This window comes from Camarhynchus parvulus, chromosome Z (genome assembly GCF_901933205.1).
Source record: "Camarhynchus parvulus chromosome Z, STF_HiC, whole genome shotgun sequence".
Taxonomy (NCBI): domain Eukaryota; kingdom Metazoa; phylum Chordata; class Aves; order Passeriformes; family Thraupidae; genus Camarhynchus; species Camarhynchus parvulus.
In genome coordinates, this window is record NC_044601.1 from 4,929,795 (window position 1) to 4,946,662 (window position 16,868).

Consider the following 16,868-nt stretch of genomic DNA (forward strand, 5'->3'; position numbering starts at 1 on the left):
AATGAAAAGTTCAGTTTAGAGAGTGTGTTCAGTAGAGAGATTAGAGAATATAACCAGACACCAAAGCATGTTTGTTCAAGAGAATATGAACGAGTCAGGTACAAGGAGGAGTCATGCCAATACACCTATTGCTTACTGTATCCTATCAAATAGAAATACATGCTCTGGAAACCACCTATGCATAGGTGCCCACCCATGCCCTAATGAATAGAATATGCATTGATCTAATACTCAGATTCTATAACCAAACAATTTTTATCAGCATAAGCCTGCTGCATATCTATTCAGATATACACTTTATAATAATATAAGTATTTTAAAATATTATCGTAATTTAATATATTGTTCTTAAAAAGGGCACTCATTTCAAAAATCTTTACTTGTTCAGTTTATCCAGCATGAAGCCCAAAGGTAAAGAGACTGATTAGTGGCTGCTCTTCTATACTAGAGGAAAATATAAGATTTCAAAACACAAAGTGAAGGCAAGCATGTTCAGGTTAATGGCAAAGTTCAGCTGTTTACACAAAGATCTGTAGTCACACAGTGAATTTTACACGTGGGAAGCAAATGCAATAAAAATAGATGCTATTTTGAAGATACTTTGTAGCTTCAAATGAAGCTGTGGATTAGTTTCGCACAGCCAGTCAGATGATATTGTTATAATGGTTGATCAGACCTTAAAAACTCCCATTTATGAATCAGTCATCTTTTCCATATGGGTTTGCTTCTCTTAATTCTTAGGTGGTTCTTCATTTGTTCCTTTGCCAGCACTGCTGATAGAATAATTTTGCCAGAAAGAACGTATGTTGAACGTAAGTTATAAATCATTTGTTACTCCGGAAAGGGTAGCTGCTTTGGTGAAATGAGGTGATCTTCAGCACATGTGTTATACAGTTTTGTTTTCTAACTTCAAAAATTATATTCAATACGCACAGTGACCTGAAGAATGACAACCTTTATCAACAATTCAAGTTGTTAACATAATTAAAGGTAATGAGGAATTTTTTTTTTCCTGGCACCAAGAAAAAAAAATCACACCATGGACTTCAGTATTTAGCTATGCTGCAACATTTCCATTTTGTCATAAAAGTGTATATTTTGTATTCTCAAATGGAACTATTCAACTATTCAGATTTCAGTTCTTGGATTTTTTTTCCATTAGTTCCTTCCCAAAATTCTAATTCTACCTGTAATTTAAGAAGTCTAGTTCACAGGAGCCTGAGACAAGGAGCTGCAACATTGAGATTTCTAATCTTGGTTCAGTGTCCATCTATTTTAGTTTCCTTTCTGTTCCTCTGGCCAAACAAATGTTTCAGATGAAGATGTAAAAAACCTGCTGTAAAGAGATATGGAATAGTCTGTCTGCCACGTGTCCTCTGTGTCTAACACCCACTAGCTAAAAACCTGAAATACAGTAGTTTAACATCCTAAATACCACCTACTGTCACTCAGGACAAAACATTAAAGTACTGTGGTACACATGTAAGGATCCAATTTCTAACTGAATTTTGTCTGCCTGCCCCTAAAAATTTCACCCCTTCCCAGGCAACGTGAAAGAGAAAAAGCGAGGCATGAAGAAAAGTAAAAAGGTAACTACACATGCTGGAATGTCCACTGCAAGAAATCCAGAAGGATATTAAAAATTGAGTTTTCTTTCCTGGGAAAGCAGAGACTGAAATTTTAAATGAAATCTCACAATGTCAAAATACAGTTCCTGTGATAAATCCAACAGGGGTGCAGCACCAGTCTCCTGCACCCAGCCTGCAGAAGAGAAAAGCCCTTTATCTCAAATACTGTATTTCATGTTTGTGAGCACTAGGAAGATTTAGCAGGAAGGAACAGTGAAGTATCTTCCATCTTTTTTACTTTAAAAAAACACACAACCATATCCTAATAAGGAAGTGCATTTGGAAACATGCATTTTTAACTAGAAACCACTTAGAAGATTGATGCTTCTATTACTAAAAACAAATACTGAAAACATTAAGCATGTTCATCAAAATCACATCAGGAGTGAGTAAAGGAAGGTATCTGAGATAGGTCTTCACAGGCCCTGTTAATTAAAGAACAAGACCTAATACTTCATTAATGTGTTTCACTCCCTTACAAAGCAAATTTGCCTTTCATTGGACTTTTTACAGAACCTCACTCCCCTAAGCAAGATTTAGGAAATATTAAGAATTGATGAGAAAATAAGTAAGTTCAACTTCCATCACCTCACTTGCAGACTCAAGGTCAGCAAATTTATTATTATTATTATTGTTGTTGTCTGAAAAATCCATTTCATACAGCAGCATTATTAAATTAACAATCTAATGCATGGGACCTGAATGCTGGAAAGAAGTAAATGCTGCCAGCCTTACCAGGAACTTCACTTTCTCCTGAAAGAAAAATCAGCACAGTGAGTGAAAGCCCAAGAGACTGCACTCTATGTCAGGGAACCTTCAGGGTGGAAACAATAAGTCTGTGCTGGCAAAGACCTGAGGCTGAATTCACCTTGCTAAAAGTTACTCCAACAGGAAACAAGATGGAGAAACAACTGTCTTTATTACAACTCTGATAGGTGGCAAATTCCCCCACAGCTTCTGCTAGCAATCAGAGGTCTCCAGACATCTGAAATTCTTTTTGGCTGCTTGTGGCAGAACTTGTTTGTTGACTATTGAAGAGATTTTTTCAATGGAACTCTCACAATTTCTCCCCTTTGCAATGTGCAATCTTCATGTTTTGATAAATGAAAGTCTAGTGAAGCTTCACCTTCCTGCAAGGGGAAATTCCATGGTATTCCATGGATTCCTACCATGGAACCATCAGGACTGGAAGAGCAAGCCATGCCCAATTCTCCCACTGATTCTGGATAAATGACAGGATTGCCCAAACCTTCCAAAGAAAGGGAAATCAGGGCTTTGCTTGACAAACTGTTCATGGGAGTATGAAAGGGCTGGCAATACTCATTACTGCCCTTGGGTTCAGAGCACAAATCTGTAATTTATGCATATGTAAATATTATTCTTCTTACTCAACTCCAACATCTGCAGATCATAAGTCACAGTAATGCAAAAAGCTATTTAAACATTTTAAAGTGCATATGTTTATTAAATATGATCTAAAATTTATCTTCCTTTAATGTTTTGATCAACTTTATATGGAAATTTGGGGGGCTTTTTCACAGTAAATACTTAGCTGCCAGCACAGAGTGCACAATAAGGGACACTCCAAAGGTATCAAGAAGGTGGGTGAATTGTACTTGATATAAATCAAAAGAATTTTTTTCAAAGGTGACATCCAAAAAGTTATGGTAAAAAAGACTGCTGGCTGGCAATGAACAATGGAATATGAAAGGGAGTTGGCAATGCTATTAATTTTCTTGGAAAAAATAATCTGTGGGCAGCACTGCTATTTAGACTGAGGTTTTCTTACAAACCTGAATAGTAAAATCAAAGCCTCCTTTTCTTGACTTTTTCTAAGAAACTTGTGTGTAAATTTCTCAATTAAGTATCTAATAGCATCACGTTTATTGTCAACATAAATAATGATCACAAAACTCTTTCAAACATTTAAAATTGCTGCTGACTCAAAGCTGGGACACATCCCCAGCAGGTTCTTTAGTCATTACCTGAAGTGGTCTATGAAGTTTATTCTCACATGTAATAGAGAAGAAGAGCAGCTTAGTGGAAAATTGATGTTAAACACATCACGAAGGTTTGGATGTTTTCATACAGCTGACAGCTTTCATTTTCAGGCTGAAATTTTATTACTGCTCTAGTGGTCCCACATGGCCTTTTCTGACCAGCTCCTGTGATGCAAAACTTCCCATCACACAAACTCCTGTGACTGACTGGGTAACTTAACAACACACACTTGACAGCTGAAAAGGAAGTGCAGGGCAGCTGTAAATGAAAGAAAGAAAAGCCACAGGTTCAATGCAGGAATCTGTGTGAGCCTAGCAGCTTTTAGCAAAATTCCAGGTTCCACCAATATTTCTGTCACGTCCATTCTAAGCATATTCTCATTTTCCTCTGGCTGGAACAGCAGCAGCTCTTTTCCAAAAGCAACAACTCCATGTTTCACACAGACAGTTTTATATAATTGGTATTATGATAGTTTTGAGCAAATAAAGTCTTAGTGTAGTAGTAACTTCATATCTTAATACTCTTATTAATTAAAAAGCAATTTGTTCTTGCACACCTAAGCACATTGTGGGGGGAAATAGCAAAGTAGCAGATAAACAACAGTATTTCTGAAATAAAATGTAATATTGTCTAATCGATCTGAACATTGAAGAAAATGCTTCTAATACTTCAGGACACAAAACATTTTGAAAAGTACACACACACACAAAAAAACCAAGAAGCACAGAAATAGAGAAACAGGGAAATACTTCACTTTTGTCATTTATGGAATTCAGCACCTTCCAGAATTCAAGTATTTCCTTAAAAACTTTTTGGAACAAAATGTTTCCACATGTAACTGAAGTATCATACACTGACTGACAGAAAATTTCAAGCACAGAATAAAAGTCAGGAGAGAAGCACTCCTGAATTTTGGTTCCAGCAAGATGTCCAATTTTGGTTTGGTTGGAGCTCCTTGTAAATGTATATATTTCTTTATGCTTCCACCGGGCCTGCTACTACATAGAGATGGCCTGAGGTGGGACTAATGAAATCCCAACACTTAGCACACAGTATGGACACACAATAGAATAACAATCATCAGTCATTGCAGGAAGTTACAGCCTGAATCACCCCTGGGCAAGTAACAGACAAAAAAAAAAAAAAGCAAAATAATCCCTTTTGGTTTTTTCTAAGATTCAGCAGTTTATACCAACTACCCTAATATGATGTTTGTACATGTCATGCTGCTGCTGCTCCTTCCTCTCATGCTTCTCCTCCTAAAATACCTTACTTACCAAAGCTTGGATGCTGGAAATCCAGGTAGATGCACACTTATCTCTTAATTAATTCCTTCACATCCCAGGAATTAAGAAGTCAATACCTTACTCTGTGCATACAAAAATATGCTAATTTCCTCGACCATAAAATGGAAACTTGAATTACACTGTCCACAGGCTTCTGGTTCCCTGCTCCATGAAGTCAGCGCTACCCAGTTCAACCTCAAAGGAACAGAACCCCAGAATCAGTGAAGAGGAAGACTTACATTTTAAGACAGGACACCCTTTTATGAGTATTGCTGAAAAAGAGCACATTCCACCCTCCCCTCCCATTCTGGAGTTCAGTGTCATTCCCCACAGCAAAAGCCAAGGCTTGCAGAATGCACCCATACTCACAAAATGAGGAGGGAAAATATTTCATAACCAACCCCTGTGTAAATTACAAAGGCATGGAAAAAGGCACAAGGCATTCTCAGTAGACCAGAAACCCTAATAAAACCACAGACATTGGAGCTGAAAACAATCTCCCTAATTATTAACCTAAGTAGGAAAAACAACTGTTTCACACATTACCCTTAGAAAAAAAATTAAATATATGTATGTCTATTTAAAGTGCAAGAAACATTTCCTCAGATGACTGTCTAGACTGCTGTGATAATTTGAGTTCATAATAAGCTAAAAACCCAGTCTGCTACTATTTACTAGAGTTCTGTCTGTGTAGAGGCAGAAACACAGTTTCTGCTCTTCACATCTTTTGGGTGTGTTCAGCAAAACCAAAGGGCTTTAGAAATTTACCTCTTGGGCTTATACAAGATTTTCAGGGAGACATTATAAAGCTGAGTATCTTCATGACCAAAATATAGCAAGGAGGATAATTTATATATCCTCTCAATACAGAAATAATTTAATCATGTTTCTCATTTAGCAAGCTATTAGTCTGAGGTGGAACAAACCAGTTTACTTTTGGCACTCCATGGCTTTGCAACCCTGGATGCAATGCGCTCTTGACTGGCTTCAGTAAAGTACTCCAGGTAATACCTGCATTACTCTTTTCCATACATATTTTACTATAGCAACTACAGTTCTTAAGATACTGTATAATTAATGCTTATAAAGACAGATATGGTTGAAAATTTAAAGAAGATCCAATTTACATAATTTTAGGCCTTAACATTTAATTCACTGTAAGGGAGCTCAAAGCATAACAGACATAATGAAAAATATCAGGACGTGCAAAGAACACAGGAGGAGAAAATACAGACAAGAAAATTCCTTCCAAATATCTGTCATCTTTCTAACCTTCAGCCAAAGCCACACAGAGTTTTGGGCTCTCCACACTCATCCTCCTGGCTCAACATTGAGACAGTTTTATAAAACTCCTTTCTTATTAATCAAAACAAGCCTAAGGTGAATGACAATACCCTTTGAGAGAAAAGCAAGTAAAACAACAACAAAAAATATCTTCCCATTTCTTATTTTTCAAACTCAATGTTTCACAAACAACTGTGCAGGTGTCATTGAACAACTTGTACTTTCCCTCTCCTATTTCTTGCTCCAACACTGCAATATTGAAAAAAATACCCAAAACTCTTCTTTCTCTCAGATCTCATATGGAACCTCTGTGTACAAAGAACACATAACCAAGGTAAAATAAAACAATTTGAGACATTCATAACCATTACAGAAATAAGCTTCTGAGGTTCCTGAGCTTCCCAGATAATCTCTCAAGCCTCCTCCACACAATACCTGTAAACTTAAGAGGAAACTTGTCTAACTTATTCTAATACATTTTACAGTCAAAAAAGTGAAAATTTTGATTCTTTCTTCCTCTTTCCAGTACTTCAAAACTGGGTTCTTCAGCTTATTTCTGCTTTTTTCCAATTTTGTCTAGAGCATCTATATAAGCAATATATAACATTAGTACTTGCTGAATTTGACAGAAAGTTTGACTATTTACATGAGTATATTAGATGTTTTGCATTTTCTTTGTTAAAGACACTCCATGTGGGCAAGTGTCTCAACTTCTTCTGATCTCTAACTTTCCTAGATATCCTGAAAATAGATCAAGATTTCTTTTTCCTAGATAGCTTACTAATTAATTAGCTTAATAAAATTAATAATTTTTTAGTTTTCAGAAGAAACAATCTTTTCTTCTGAAACTCTAACAAAGCCATCATGGCCTTGCTCAGCTCTTGTATTTTCTCTCTCCCCACGTAGTTAAAAACAAGAAGGTGACATTTTAATGCATCTGACCAAGAGCAAAATTTTCAGAGGAAGGGAAAAGATAAGACCAGATGGAATTTTTCAAAGGCATCATCTTCCCTCTTCTCTGCAACGTGTTTCTCACTCATGAGTTTTGCTCCACTGCTCTACATTATCAGACCCTTGTTTCACTTTTCAGTGAACAATCCTTAGATGCAGAGTATAAGCTAGTCTAACTCCCACCTAACACATAAAAACCATCGCATTTTATGCTTTCCTAGACTTGTTCCTCCTGTAGGTAAGAGGAAAAAAACCTACTTTTCAAGTGCAGATTTTAAAGAATAGATATATGAAGAAAATATATCTATTGGCTCTAAGTATAACAGTTCTGCTAGTTCTTACTTTCTTTTCACAGTTTAGGGCAGCTCAGCCACACAGCTTCCCTTTTAAATTATTTAAACCAATGAAACATTCCCTGTGCCTGAGCTGCTGCACTCTGGTGAAAACTCTCAAGCCTTTTGAAGAGGCCATTTAAATCCATATTTCCATTTTACTTTTGTAGAGCTACTTTAAAGGCATAAAACCTCTGCTTTTAATTGTAATACAAAGTCCAACAACTTTGGCACTTGCCTTCCTAAGCTTGAACAAATTGAGAAGTTTTGAAGATTTCAAGTGCTTCAAAAGCAGCAACACTGCTGCTTTTAAGGGTTTTTACCTTTTTCTTTTGCTGATGCCAAACAAAGAGTCATTCAAATATTGGGATTTAATTAAAAACTAAAAGAAGGGATAAAGGACAGACACTGACTGGAATCACAGTACTTCCTTCATCACATACTGCAATCAGCATGATCAGCATTACCCGTGTCATTTTTAAAACTGCTAAATGTTGTATCTTCTGCAGACCTAGAAGGGAGAAGGTTTTCCAATGCCAGCTAACAACAAGCAAACACACACTCCGTGCAGCTTTTTCTGGATATTTCCCTCCGAAAACCTTGTTTTAGGCGATAATGATGGATAACAAAAGCAGGGAATGTAGTGCCAGAGCCCTGTAACATCACTAGGTATTGACATCTGAGAGCAGGAAAGCAGCTTTTTGAATCTGCCCTGCTGTGATCCATCAGGGGATGATGTGGGCCAGTATCTACAGGCCAGAACCTGCAGCAGAAAAAGGAGCTTGGTGAGCAGGGACTGCACTTAAATGCGTGTGTTATTAACACCTGACAGCACCTCTAGCCTCAAAAAAACCCTCCAAAATATATAACAAGTTCTTCCAACACAGAAGAACCTATTCAGATACTGGACTTCCTTATTTTCCCCCCCATATTTTAATATATATCTTGACTCAGGTACTTACCTGTCAGAATTTTTTGCCTCTTACTGCTGCAGAATTGCTGCAGGTATTTGCAATTCTTATCTCTACTATTTCCAACAGGAATAGAGGCATGCTTTTTTTTAGTCTAAACTGAAGCTCCTTTTGCTATAAAAAAACATGAGTATTGCAGCATTTTGCTTGCAATCAGCCTTTAGCTAAGCATTGAAAAAGCTGACAGAAACGCTTTCTAAAAGAAAAATTAAAGAGATAAAGGTAGGCAAGAATAGCGAAAGTTGCAAATTTTAGGAAGGTTCACGTTCTACAGTTTTAAACTACTGCTGACTTATTTTTAGGTAATTTTATGAAACGGAACTTAATTTATTTTAGTTAAATTAGGCTTCAAGTTGATGATTTAACACTTGTATTTCCCTCAGTGACCAGGAACATCCCCTCTGAACTGGGCCATGTAGTTTTGAGCATGGTACAGTAAACTAATTAACTTTTTTCTTCACTCAACTTCTTTATGAACTTGTGGAAAATAACCTAAGACCACATGCTGCACTTCCCAAAGGCTAAAATTGGACTGAAGATGAATTAAACTGATGTTTAGCAGGTCAGTCTTTCATTTACTGTATGCTGAAAGAAAAGAAGCAGGAAGACCATAAAAAAACCTCTACTCTGGCTCAGGATGATAGCAGCCATTAATAAATGGAAAAAAAAAACAATATCCCCACACCAAAATTAAAAAGCTATCTTCCCAAGACTCCCACAAAAAGAGAAGAGCTTGCTGATCAAAGAACATTTTTGCTGTTAAGCACCTCGTGGTACTGCTAGCATCAACAGATAGGAAAAGCTGTGTCAAGTTAAGAAATCTTCTAAATACTTGTCAGAAGATGTTTCTTAAGGAATTACATTTTCTGTTGCTTCATTTAGACCTGATCACTGTCACTTAAGCACACACAAGCATCTTCAGCACCACTACAGATTAAATATGTATTTTATTTCTTCTTTATAATAAAATTGTCTTTGAGAAATATGGAGTCCTATACAAATCTGTGTCAGTTTGCTATGCTAGCTTAATTTTAAACACATGCATTATCCCCAAACATCTCCATAACTCCTGTGGCCATCATCTGCCTCAGTGTATGTCCACTTCAGGTCTGTATTATTCTTTACTCTTCTGCCTCAGTTACTACACACTAACAACACTTTAACTGAGGATGCTTTTTGCTTTGTCCCACTTGCTTCTCTGTGCTGTCGATAGCTTTTTTTATCCACTGCCCAGCCTGAAGAAAAACTCTTTATCTCATGTTATATCCATAGAATTTTAGTCTCCCAGTATGGTTTGGGTTGGGAGGGACCTCAAAGCCCATTCAGTGTCACCCCAGCCATGGCAGGGACACCTCCCACTGTCCCAATGTCCAGCCTGGCCTTGGGCACTGTCAGGGATGCAGGGGCAGCCCCAGCTGCTCTGGGCACCCTGTGCCAGGGCCTGCCCACCCTGCCAGGGAACAATTCCTGCTCAAGATCCCAGCCAGCCCTGCACTATGGCAGTTTAAAAGCCATAACCCTTGTCCTAACCCTACCTGCCCCAGTAAAAAATCCCTCTCCAGATCTGTTTTAGGTTCCCTTTAGCTACTGGAAAGCTGCTATTCAAACATTCTACTTCCTTATTTTTCCCTGTTTCTTACCTGTCAAAGCTTGATAACTTTATCTGAAATTCTCTTCCCTCTTCAAATGGATGCTCTTCCTGAGCTATGCATTTCTACTCATTCCAAACCCTTTTGCTTCCCATTATGAGCCATTTAATACGGAGTAAACAAGAACTGTTCTTCCTTCCTCTGTATTGGATGAGGGCAAAGTTACATCAGTGATTTTGCCTTTCTCACTACTTCTTCCCCTTATCCCATGACAAACAAGGAATAAAACATCCTTGCTTTTCCACAGCTTCGTATCACTGAAGATTATCAATTCTTAAAAATGCACACAGACCATGAGCAGTGACACAAGTATCATTTACAGCGCTGAGAAACCAAAAGAATTGGTCATGCTAGGAAAAAATTTGTCCTTTTATGTACAACTGAGAATGAGGCCTCTTTTTCTGTTGCTCTTTCCTTTTTTCTATTCTTTTCACTGGGAAAACTCAACTGCAGAAATTTCAACATCTTTTTTTTTTTCCTTTAAAACACCACACAAAAAACTTGGATCTTGGGTGCTTGCTGACCAAAGACCAGATCTGACAGGACATGTAAGAGGTCAGCATTTGTATCAGAAGAAGCAGGAACTCCCAAACAGGTTTTTCTCTCTTTTTAACCCAGCAGAAAGCCTCAAGTTAAATACTCTGATCATGCCAGTCATCAGTTACTGCTCAGCCTCCTGTCTCCAGCCCGGAAATTAGTCTGCTCAGAGCCCAGATAGCTGAAAAACCAACCACATTTTATCTACAGCTTAGGCTGGGAGGCCAAGCTGAAGGAAACACACACATGTTCTGTATTAGGAAGAAAATACCTAATTTTAAAGAACTTAATTTACAGAACCATAAAAGGCGTGCATTTAAAACACAATGATGTAAATAAAAATTACAAAACAACGTCTCTCATAACTTTGAGGTGATTTACAAGGGAAGTTCACATATCCTTAAACCATAAAATTTTACTCAGAGAGTTATGAACTGCTGCTAAATTCAGTTTAAAAATAAACCACTGAGACACTTCTTGCTGTAAAATATTACAGAGGCAACTACGGCAACCCACAGATGAAGAAACCACTGCATTCTGCTATTTATTGGAAAGCAAAAACTATTACATTAAAAGCATAAATTACAAATTACTGTTGAACTAAATACGCATCTAAGGCATCTTTCACAATACTTTAATGTATTCCACCTCATGTAAAGAATCAACAAAATGACCACTTAGATACTTTTTATAGTTATTATCAAGATATACTGTAGGAGTAATCTTTCTATAACTGAATAATAGTAAAATAAATTAATAACTTCTTTATTTGAATATGCAACACCAAGATTAGGCAAAATTTTACTTAGCCCTGTCACCAGTAAAAACATACTACATTAGATAGTTATTATATATGCAATTATATATCCTATATTTTATTGACAGTAACAGAAGGAAATCTGGCTTACTACCTCCAATTTCAAGCAATAAAATGCAAGCCTCTAATTGAAATAACTCAATTTTCAAATACCCACATAAGGCAGATGAACTCTTGCAGAACAAGAGCACTCTACATAAAATTGAAAACCTAGGACTTTCAAGGAGAGCTGGGAAATATGGACACCAAAACACTGATGTTTAAATTTCTGTGCAGGGCTCGAATTCTGCAGCTAAAGATTTCACACTGAATGGTAAGAAAGAAAACCTAAACCCTTTCAACATCACAAAAGTTAGGCTGCAACACCCAAGTGTCGTAGAATCTTTTAAGCTTTGAAGGTCAAACAATTTAAAGTATAAATATCATTATTAAAAACTCTGAGCCATCATCACAGCTGGAGTCTGTCACATGCATCAATATGATTCCACAGCCCTGAATGTAGTCAGAGAATAGAAGCAAATCTTAACTAGGAATTATTTCTTTTATCTAGGATAAAAAGCAAGCTTACCAATTTGTCTGGCAATAAATAAAAAGCATTTCTGAATGTAATCAACTAAATTAAAAAAAAAAAAGAAATAATTTTGAATAATGGAATTCTATCATGCCATAGTTCAGCTAGAAGTATAATCCACCTTAGAAACTTAGCCCAGACTGCAGAATTTGCAGTGTTACGATCCATTGGAAGCAAGACTCAATCTACAAATTACTCTAACCTTGTCCAATCCCTTGAAAATCCATTCCAAACAGAAAGAGTTGGTAACCTCTTATTTTAGACAGGTATACACTGTGCACAGACACACCTCTGAATGGCTAAAAAACAGCTGTAAGTATTAACAAATATTTCCTATTTCTCCACTAACCAAACTATGTAAGATTTAAGTTCTTGTGCCCGCTTCAGAAGAAATAACTACAGGAAATGGGATAGATAGAAAACTGCAAATCAGGTTTAAGAATGCAAACAACAACAAGCTAGAGACAAACTGATCCTTTACATTCCTCTTACTCTTGTGATACCTAGTGGGTCTATAAACCAGCCTGGAATAGCAAAGAGAAACTCCTGCTTTTTCAGTGTGTGTCTTTTAAGTTCCTTTACCTCCATGGAAATTATTTCCATTTCACAGTAAAAAAATGCTAAAAAAAATTTAAAAACATAAAAAAGGTGCAAGATATTTTTCCAAGATATTTCTCCAAATTTATACACAGCTCTGAGCATTTCACAGCTGATTTTGGAAAAGGGATTTCCACAGGACTCCCTTCAGAAGCCATCTCTGCGATGCATTCTAGAATAAGAATGGATTCAGGAACTGATCCCCGCACTATGGTAATTGGTTATTTTTTTCAGTCCTTCTCTGACTTCTTCCCAACTAACCAGAGCAAATTACTTCCCAATTTCCTCTTATGAAAGAGGTGTTATACAGAAAAAAAAATTATTCAATTATCTAGACTTACACAATCCCAAAACCACCAGCAATTTTTCTGGATTTCATGTAGCAAAAAGCAAAAGACATATAATCTTTTAACTATTGTGTGACAAAATATGCAGCCTAAATGAGCTGAAATTCCTACCAATTAGGCTTTGTACATATAAATTTTTAATGCGTCTGCCAACCAAAAAAGAAAAGACACTTTCTAAAATGACAAATAATAAGTGGTTTACTGGAAGTTTGCTGGCTGAAAATACACAGCATAAAATATGTACACACAGCAATTTTTTGTATACAACTACTCACAGCTTCCTTCCTTAAATTTCTTTTACCTCTTTGGCACTGAGGGCCAGTGAAGCCGTAGACACAAGCGCAGCGGTTGGGTCCGACACACCTTCCTCCATTCTGACAGCCACTCTCACAGACAGCTGCAATTAACAAAACAAACAGACAAAAAGGTTAATAATGCCATGGCAATGACATTTACAGATTAACACATGCGTCATTTTAAAAATACTCATTTTTCTCCCACTGCTCTAAGTCTCTCTAGGCCTGAGGATGAAGCTGATTTCCCTCCTACCACCTCCACCAGCAATGACTGTGCAAACCAAATTCCATCAGCACCTGCTGATATTAACTGCAAACAGCTGCTCAGCACAGATTAGCAGCACATGTTCAACTTCAGTGTGTTTTAATCAGCTGTGCAGCTCTAGTCACTCACGAGAATTATATAATTACTTATTTTCCCTCATTGAAGTTACCTGTCTGTCAAACCTCAAGTATTTTTTGGGCTTATTGTGTTGTTCAGTCACAACAGCAACAAACCTTTTGAGAAGAGAAAGGAGTCCAAGAGAGAGATAAGCATCTCTCAGAGTTGATGCTGCTGGAAGGAGGAGTGATGTTTAGAAGCAAAGGTAAAGAATTACCTGTTTAACTCCTCATTCTTTACTGGAAAAAAACCTGCGTTTCTTAAAAGATCCCAAAAAAAAATTTTTTTTGTGGTGAAGGAGGAAGCAGGGTGGGGTGAAAGGGTTATAAATCCACAGTACATTTAGATGAGAAAGATATTTCACTTGTCGTGAGACTTCAGAGCACCCACTCAAACTCTTTACCAATGGTCTGAATCAAGAACAAAGCTTCCTGCCAGACCACTGAGTTTTTTCAGTTCAAAAGGAAGAGTACTTCAGAGAGGCTGAAAAACCCTATCAAAAGAGTGCCTTAACTAACTCACTTTAGCTCCTTTCTGACTTATTGCTTCAGGTCTTTACTTCAAAATTGTCCAAAATTAGCACATGTTCCAAACTGAAACATTTCAGCTAACAGGACAGGCATAATGTTTTTGAAACTTTCCAATTTTGGTCTCAAAGTCATTAGGCTGCCTTCCTAAAAATGTCTCCTCAATTTGGATGTGGTATTTGTAAGACATTTGAGTATCCAGGGCAAAAGAACCTCAGAAACCTAGAGAAGGTAATAATTTCAAACTGAAAAAAGCTACACATGACTCCTGCATCATAGTGGAGAGCATAAAATATACTGTTGTGTGGAAATGTGATAAAGACTTACTTATTACCAAGAACCACCAAACAGAATTACCTTTTCCTGAGAATGCACACATAAAACTGAAGATACTTTGTTGCACGTGTTACATTACTGAATTAATGGATGACACTTCAGCAAGACAATTAACTTGATTATATGCAATTAAATTTTTCTAAATAGAAATTAAAACATATTTACATTTTTAAGACTGTCTAGAAGACACATATTCACAATCCTGCTTGAAATTTTAACTACATGATACAGTGAAACCAATCTCCAGAGTTTGTTCAGATTTTCTGGATTGCTTCAGGGTCACCACTTGAAAATTCAATCATCTTTTCATTTATTCACTGGAAAGTTGCCTTGTCTGAGAGCATTCCAATGTTGAATATATTAACAATATATTTTAATATATTTTAATAGAAGTAGGGAGAGACCAGCAATCCTTAATACAAAGTTTCACTGTGGTTAGGGTCACAGGTCAGGATTACAACTATTTGCTAAAAATTTTAGGGAGTTTTATCCAGTTAAAGCAAGAACAAGATTGTTTTCCATTTTTTATAAAAATTACTCAGGAAAAAAAATTATCATCCACAATATTCAGCCCATCTGGTTTTTGCAGAGCTGCCCTCTGTCTGTCTCTAGTTCTTTCAGCCTGCTTTATGCAATTAATTTATCTCCTAATTAGTGGTCAGCCGGCCTCAGAATACACGTTTAGTCTTTCTTCATCCCCACAGCCTTTAGGAACTTTTATTGTTTGCTAAATTGCTGCAGCTTGTAAACACTGTGCTGTTATAGGTAAAGCTGGGCAAATAATTCACTTTGTAGTTTGTCTGCCAACCCAAAAAGCTATCCAATAGCTTGAACCATATTCAATCCTTTTTTCCTTAAACTAAGTAGAAAACAGAAGAACATTCTTCAACTCAGCAGTAAGACTATTGTTCTGAGGCAGAGAAAACTTTGTTAAAAGAGAATTAAAGACTAGTCAACATCTGGTATGAAGAGGGGGATGCACAGTGATGCGGCTCCCCCAAGGGTTTCCCAAAATTGCTCAGTGATTCCAATCTGTAACTTGAATTTTAGAGAACACAGAAGCACTTCATGCAGGAAATGACTGCCAGCTAAACACCACACCCCAAAAGAAGCATTTCTTTCAGGGGGTTTCACTGCACTTGAAGCAAACTGGCTGTGACTTACACTGCTCACAGTGGGCACCAGAGAAGCCCTTCTGGCACTGGCACCGCTCATCCACGCACGTCCCACCATTCCTGCAGCTGATGCTGCACTGCTGCGCTGCTGAGAGAGACCCAAAATCAGCCAAAAACACCACAAAGGAATGGCCTTTCACAGCCTTTGAAATGGGACCTGAAGGATGGGCTTTGTACCACCTACGCTACATATTTTAACTGTATACTCACGGAGAGGTTTTCTAGAGTTTTCCACTTGCAACTCAGAACATTTAATTGCATTGGAAACTGTACAATCTTGATTTCTTACCAAAATGGACTCAATGAAAATATCAGTACTACACACATTCCTTTGTAAACTTCCTAATCTCTTTAAGCATATTTTATTTAAACTTGTCACACAGAATAAACAGGCACGTGTGGAATAACAAACTTGAGGTGTCTTACCTAAGCATAATTTACATTTGCGTAATGAGTAATGAGAAGTCATTTTTAAGGAAATTGGCATTTTTGTCACTGAAACTTGAAGAGAATGACTTTGCATGAAATCTCTAATGAAAACACAATGAAGTCCTTACCAGGTCTTGACCCACACGTGGGTGATATCTGCCCACTGGCACAAGTGCACATGTTGGGACGGGAACAAAATCCATCACCACAGCTATTTCTGCAAATTGCTGAGGAAGAACACAGAAAGAGGGTGACAGGGATTAACAGAAACCTGAGGCTTAACAAAAAAAAAACCAACAAAAAAACCCCAACTCTTGAAAACTCACTTCATTGGGACAGCTATTACACATGCAAAAGTAATTTTAAGTTAAATAAAGTGAACTGACTTTTGGCATAATTAGTATCTCTTGGCAAGTTTGAAGACAATCAGAATTAAATCACGCATATTCAAACACTGACCTGACCACTGAAACCAGGTAATAAATTCTTTGCCCAGTTAGAAGTATCAGCCAATTATGCAATCATTAAAAACACATCTTTTAGACCACAAGACCAGTGAGAAAACATTACCAAGAATCCAAGACTGGAAGGAATATAAACAATGCCAATTTATGCTATGGGCTTCACTCTCCTAATCATCATTTCAAAAGCATTTTAGGGTCTTTTTTTCTGTATTCCTAAGATTATCCATCCTTTACCCAAAGCAGTTTTGTGGGAATTCAATGTGCAAATGCTGGACCTTGCAGTGGTGT

At 37.1% G+C, this 16,868-nt stretch overlaps 1 protein-coding gene across 1 annotated transcript in view; it reads right to left on the reverse strand.

Annotated features, from left to right (window-relative positions):
* The window catches only part of FBN2 (fibrillin 2), a 121,732-nt gene that overhangs the window by 100,869 nt on the left and 3,995 nt on the right, over positions 1–16,868 (reverse strand). Inside the window, 3 exon segments of the mRNA XM_030969525.1 lie at positions 13,273–13,368; positions 15,677–15,772; positions 16,245–16,343. Coding sequence (XP_030825385.1) covers positions 13,273–13,368; positions 15,677–15,772; positions 16,245–16,343 — 291 coding nt within the window.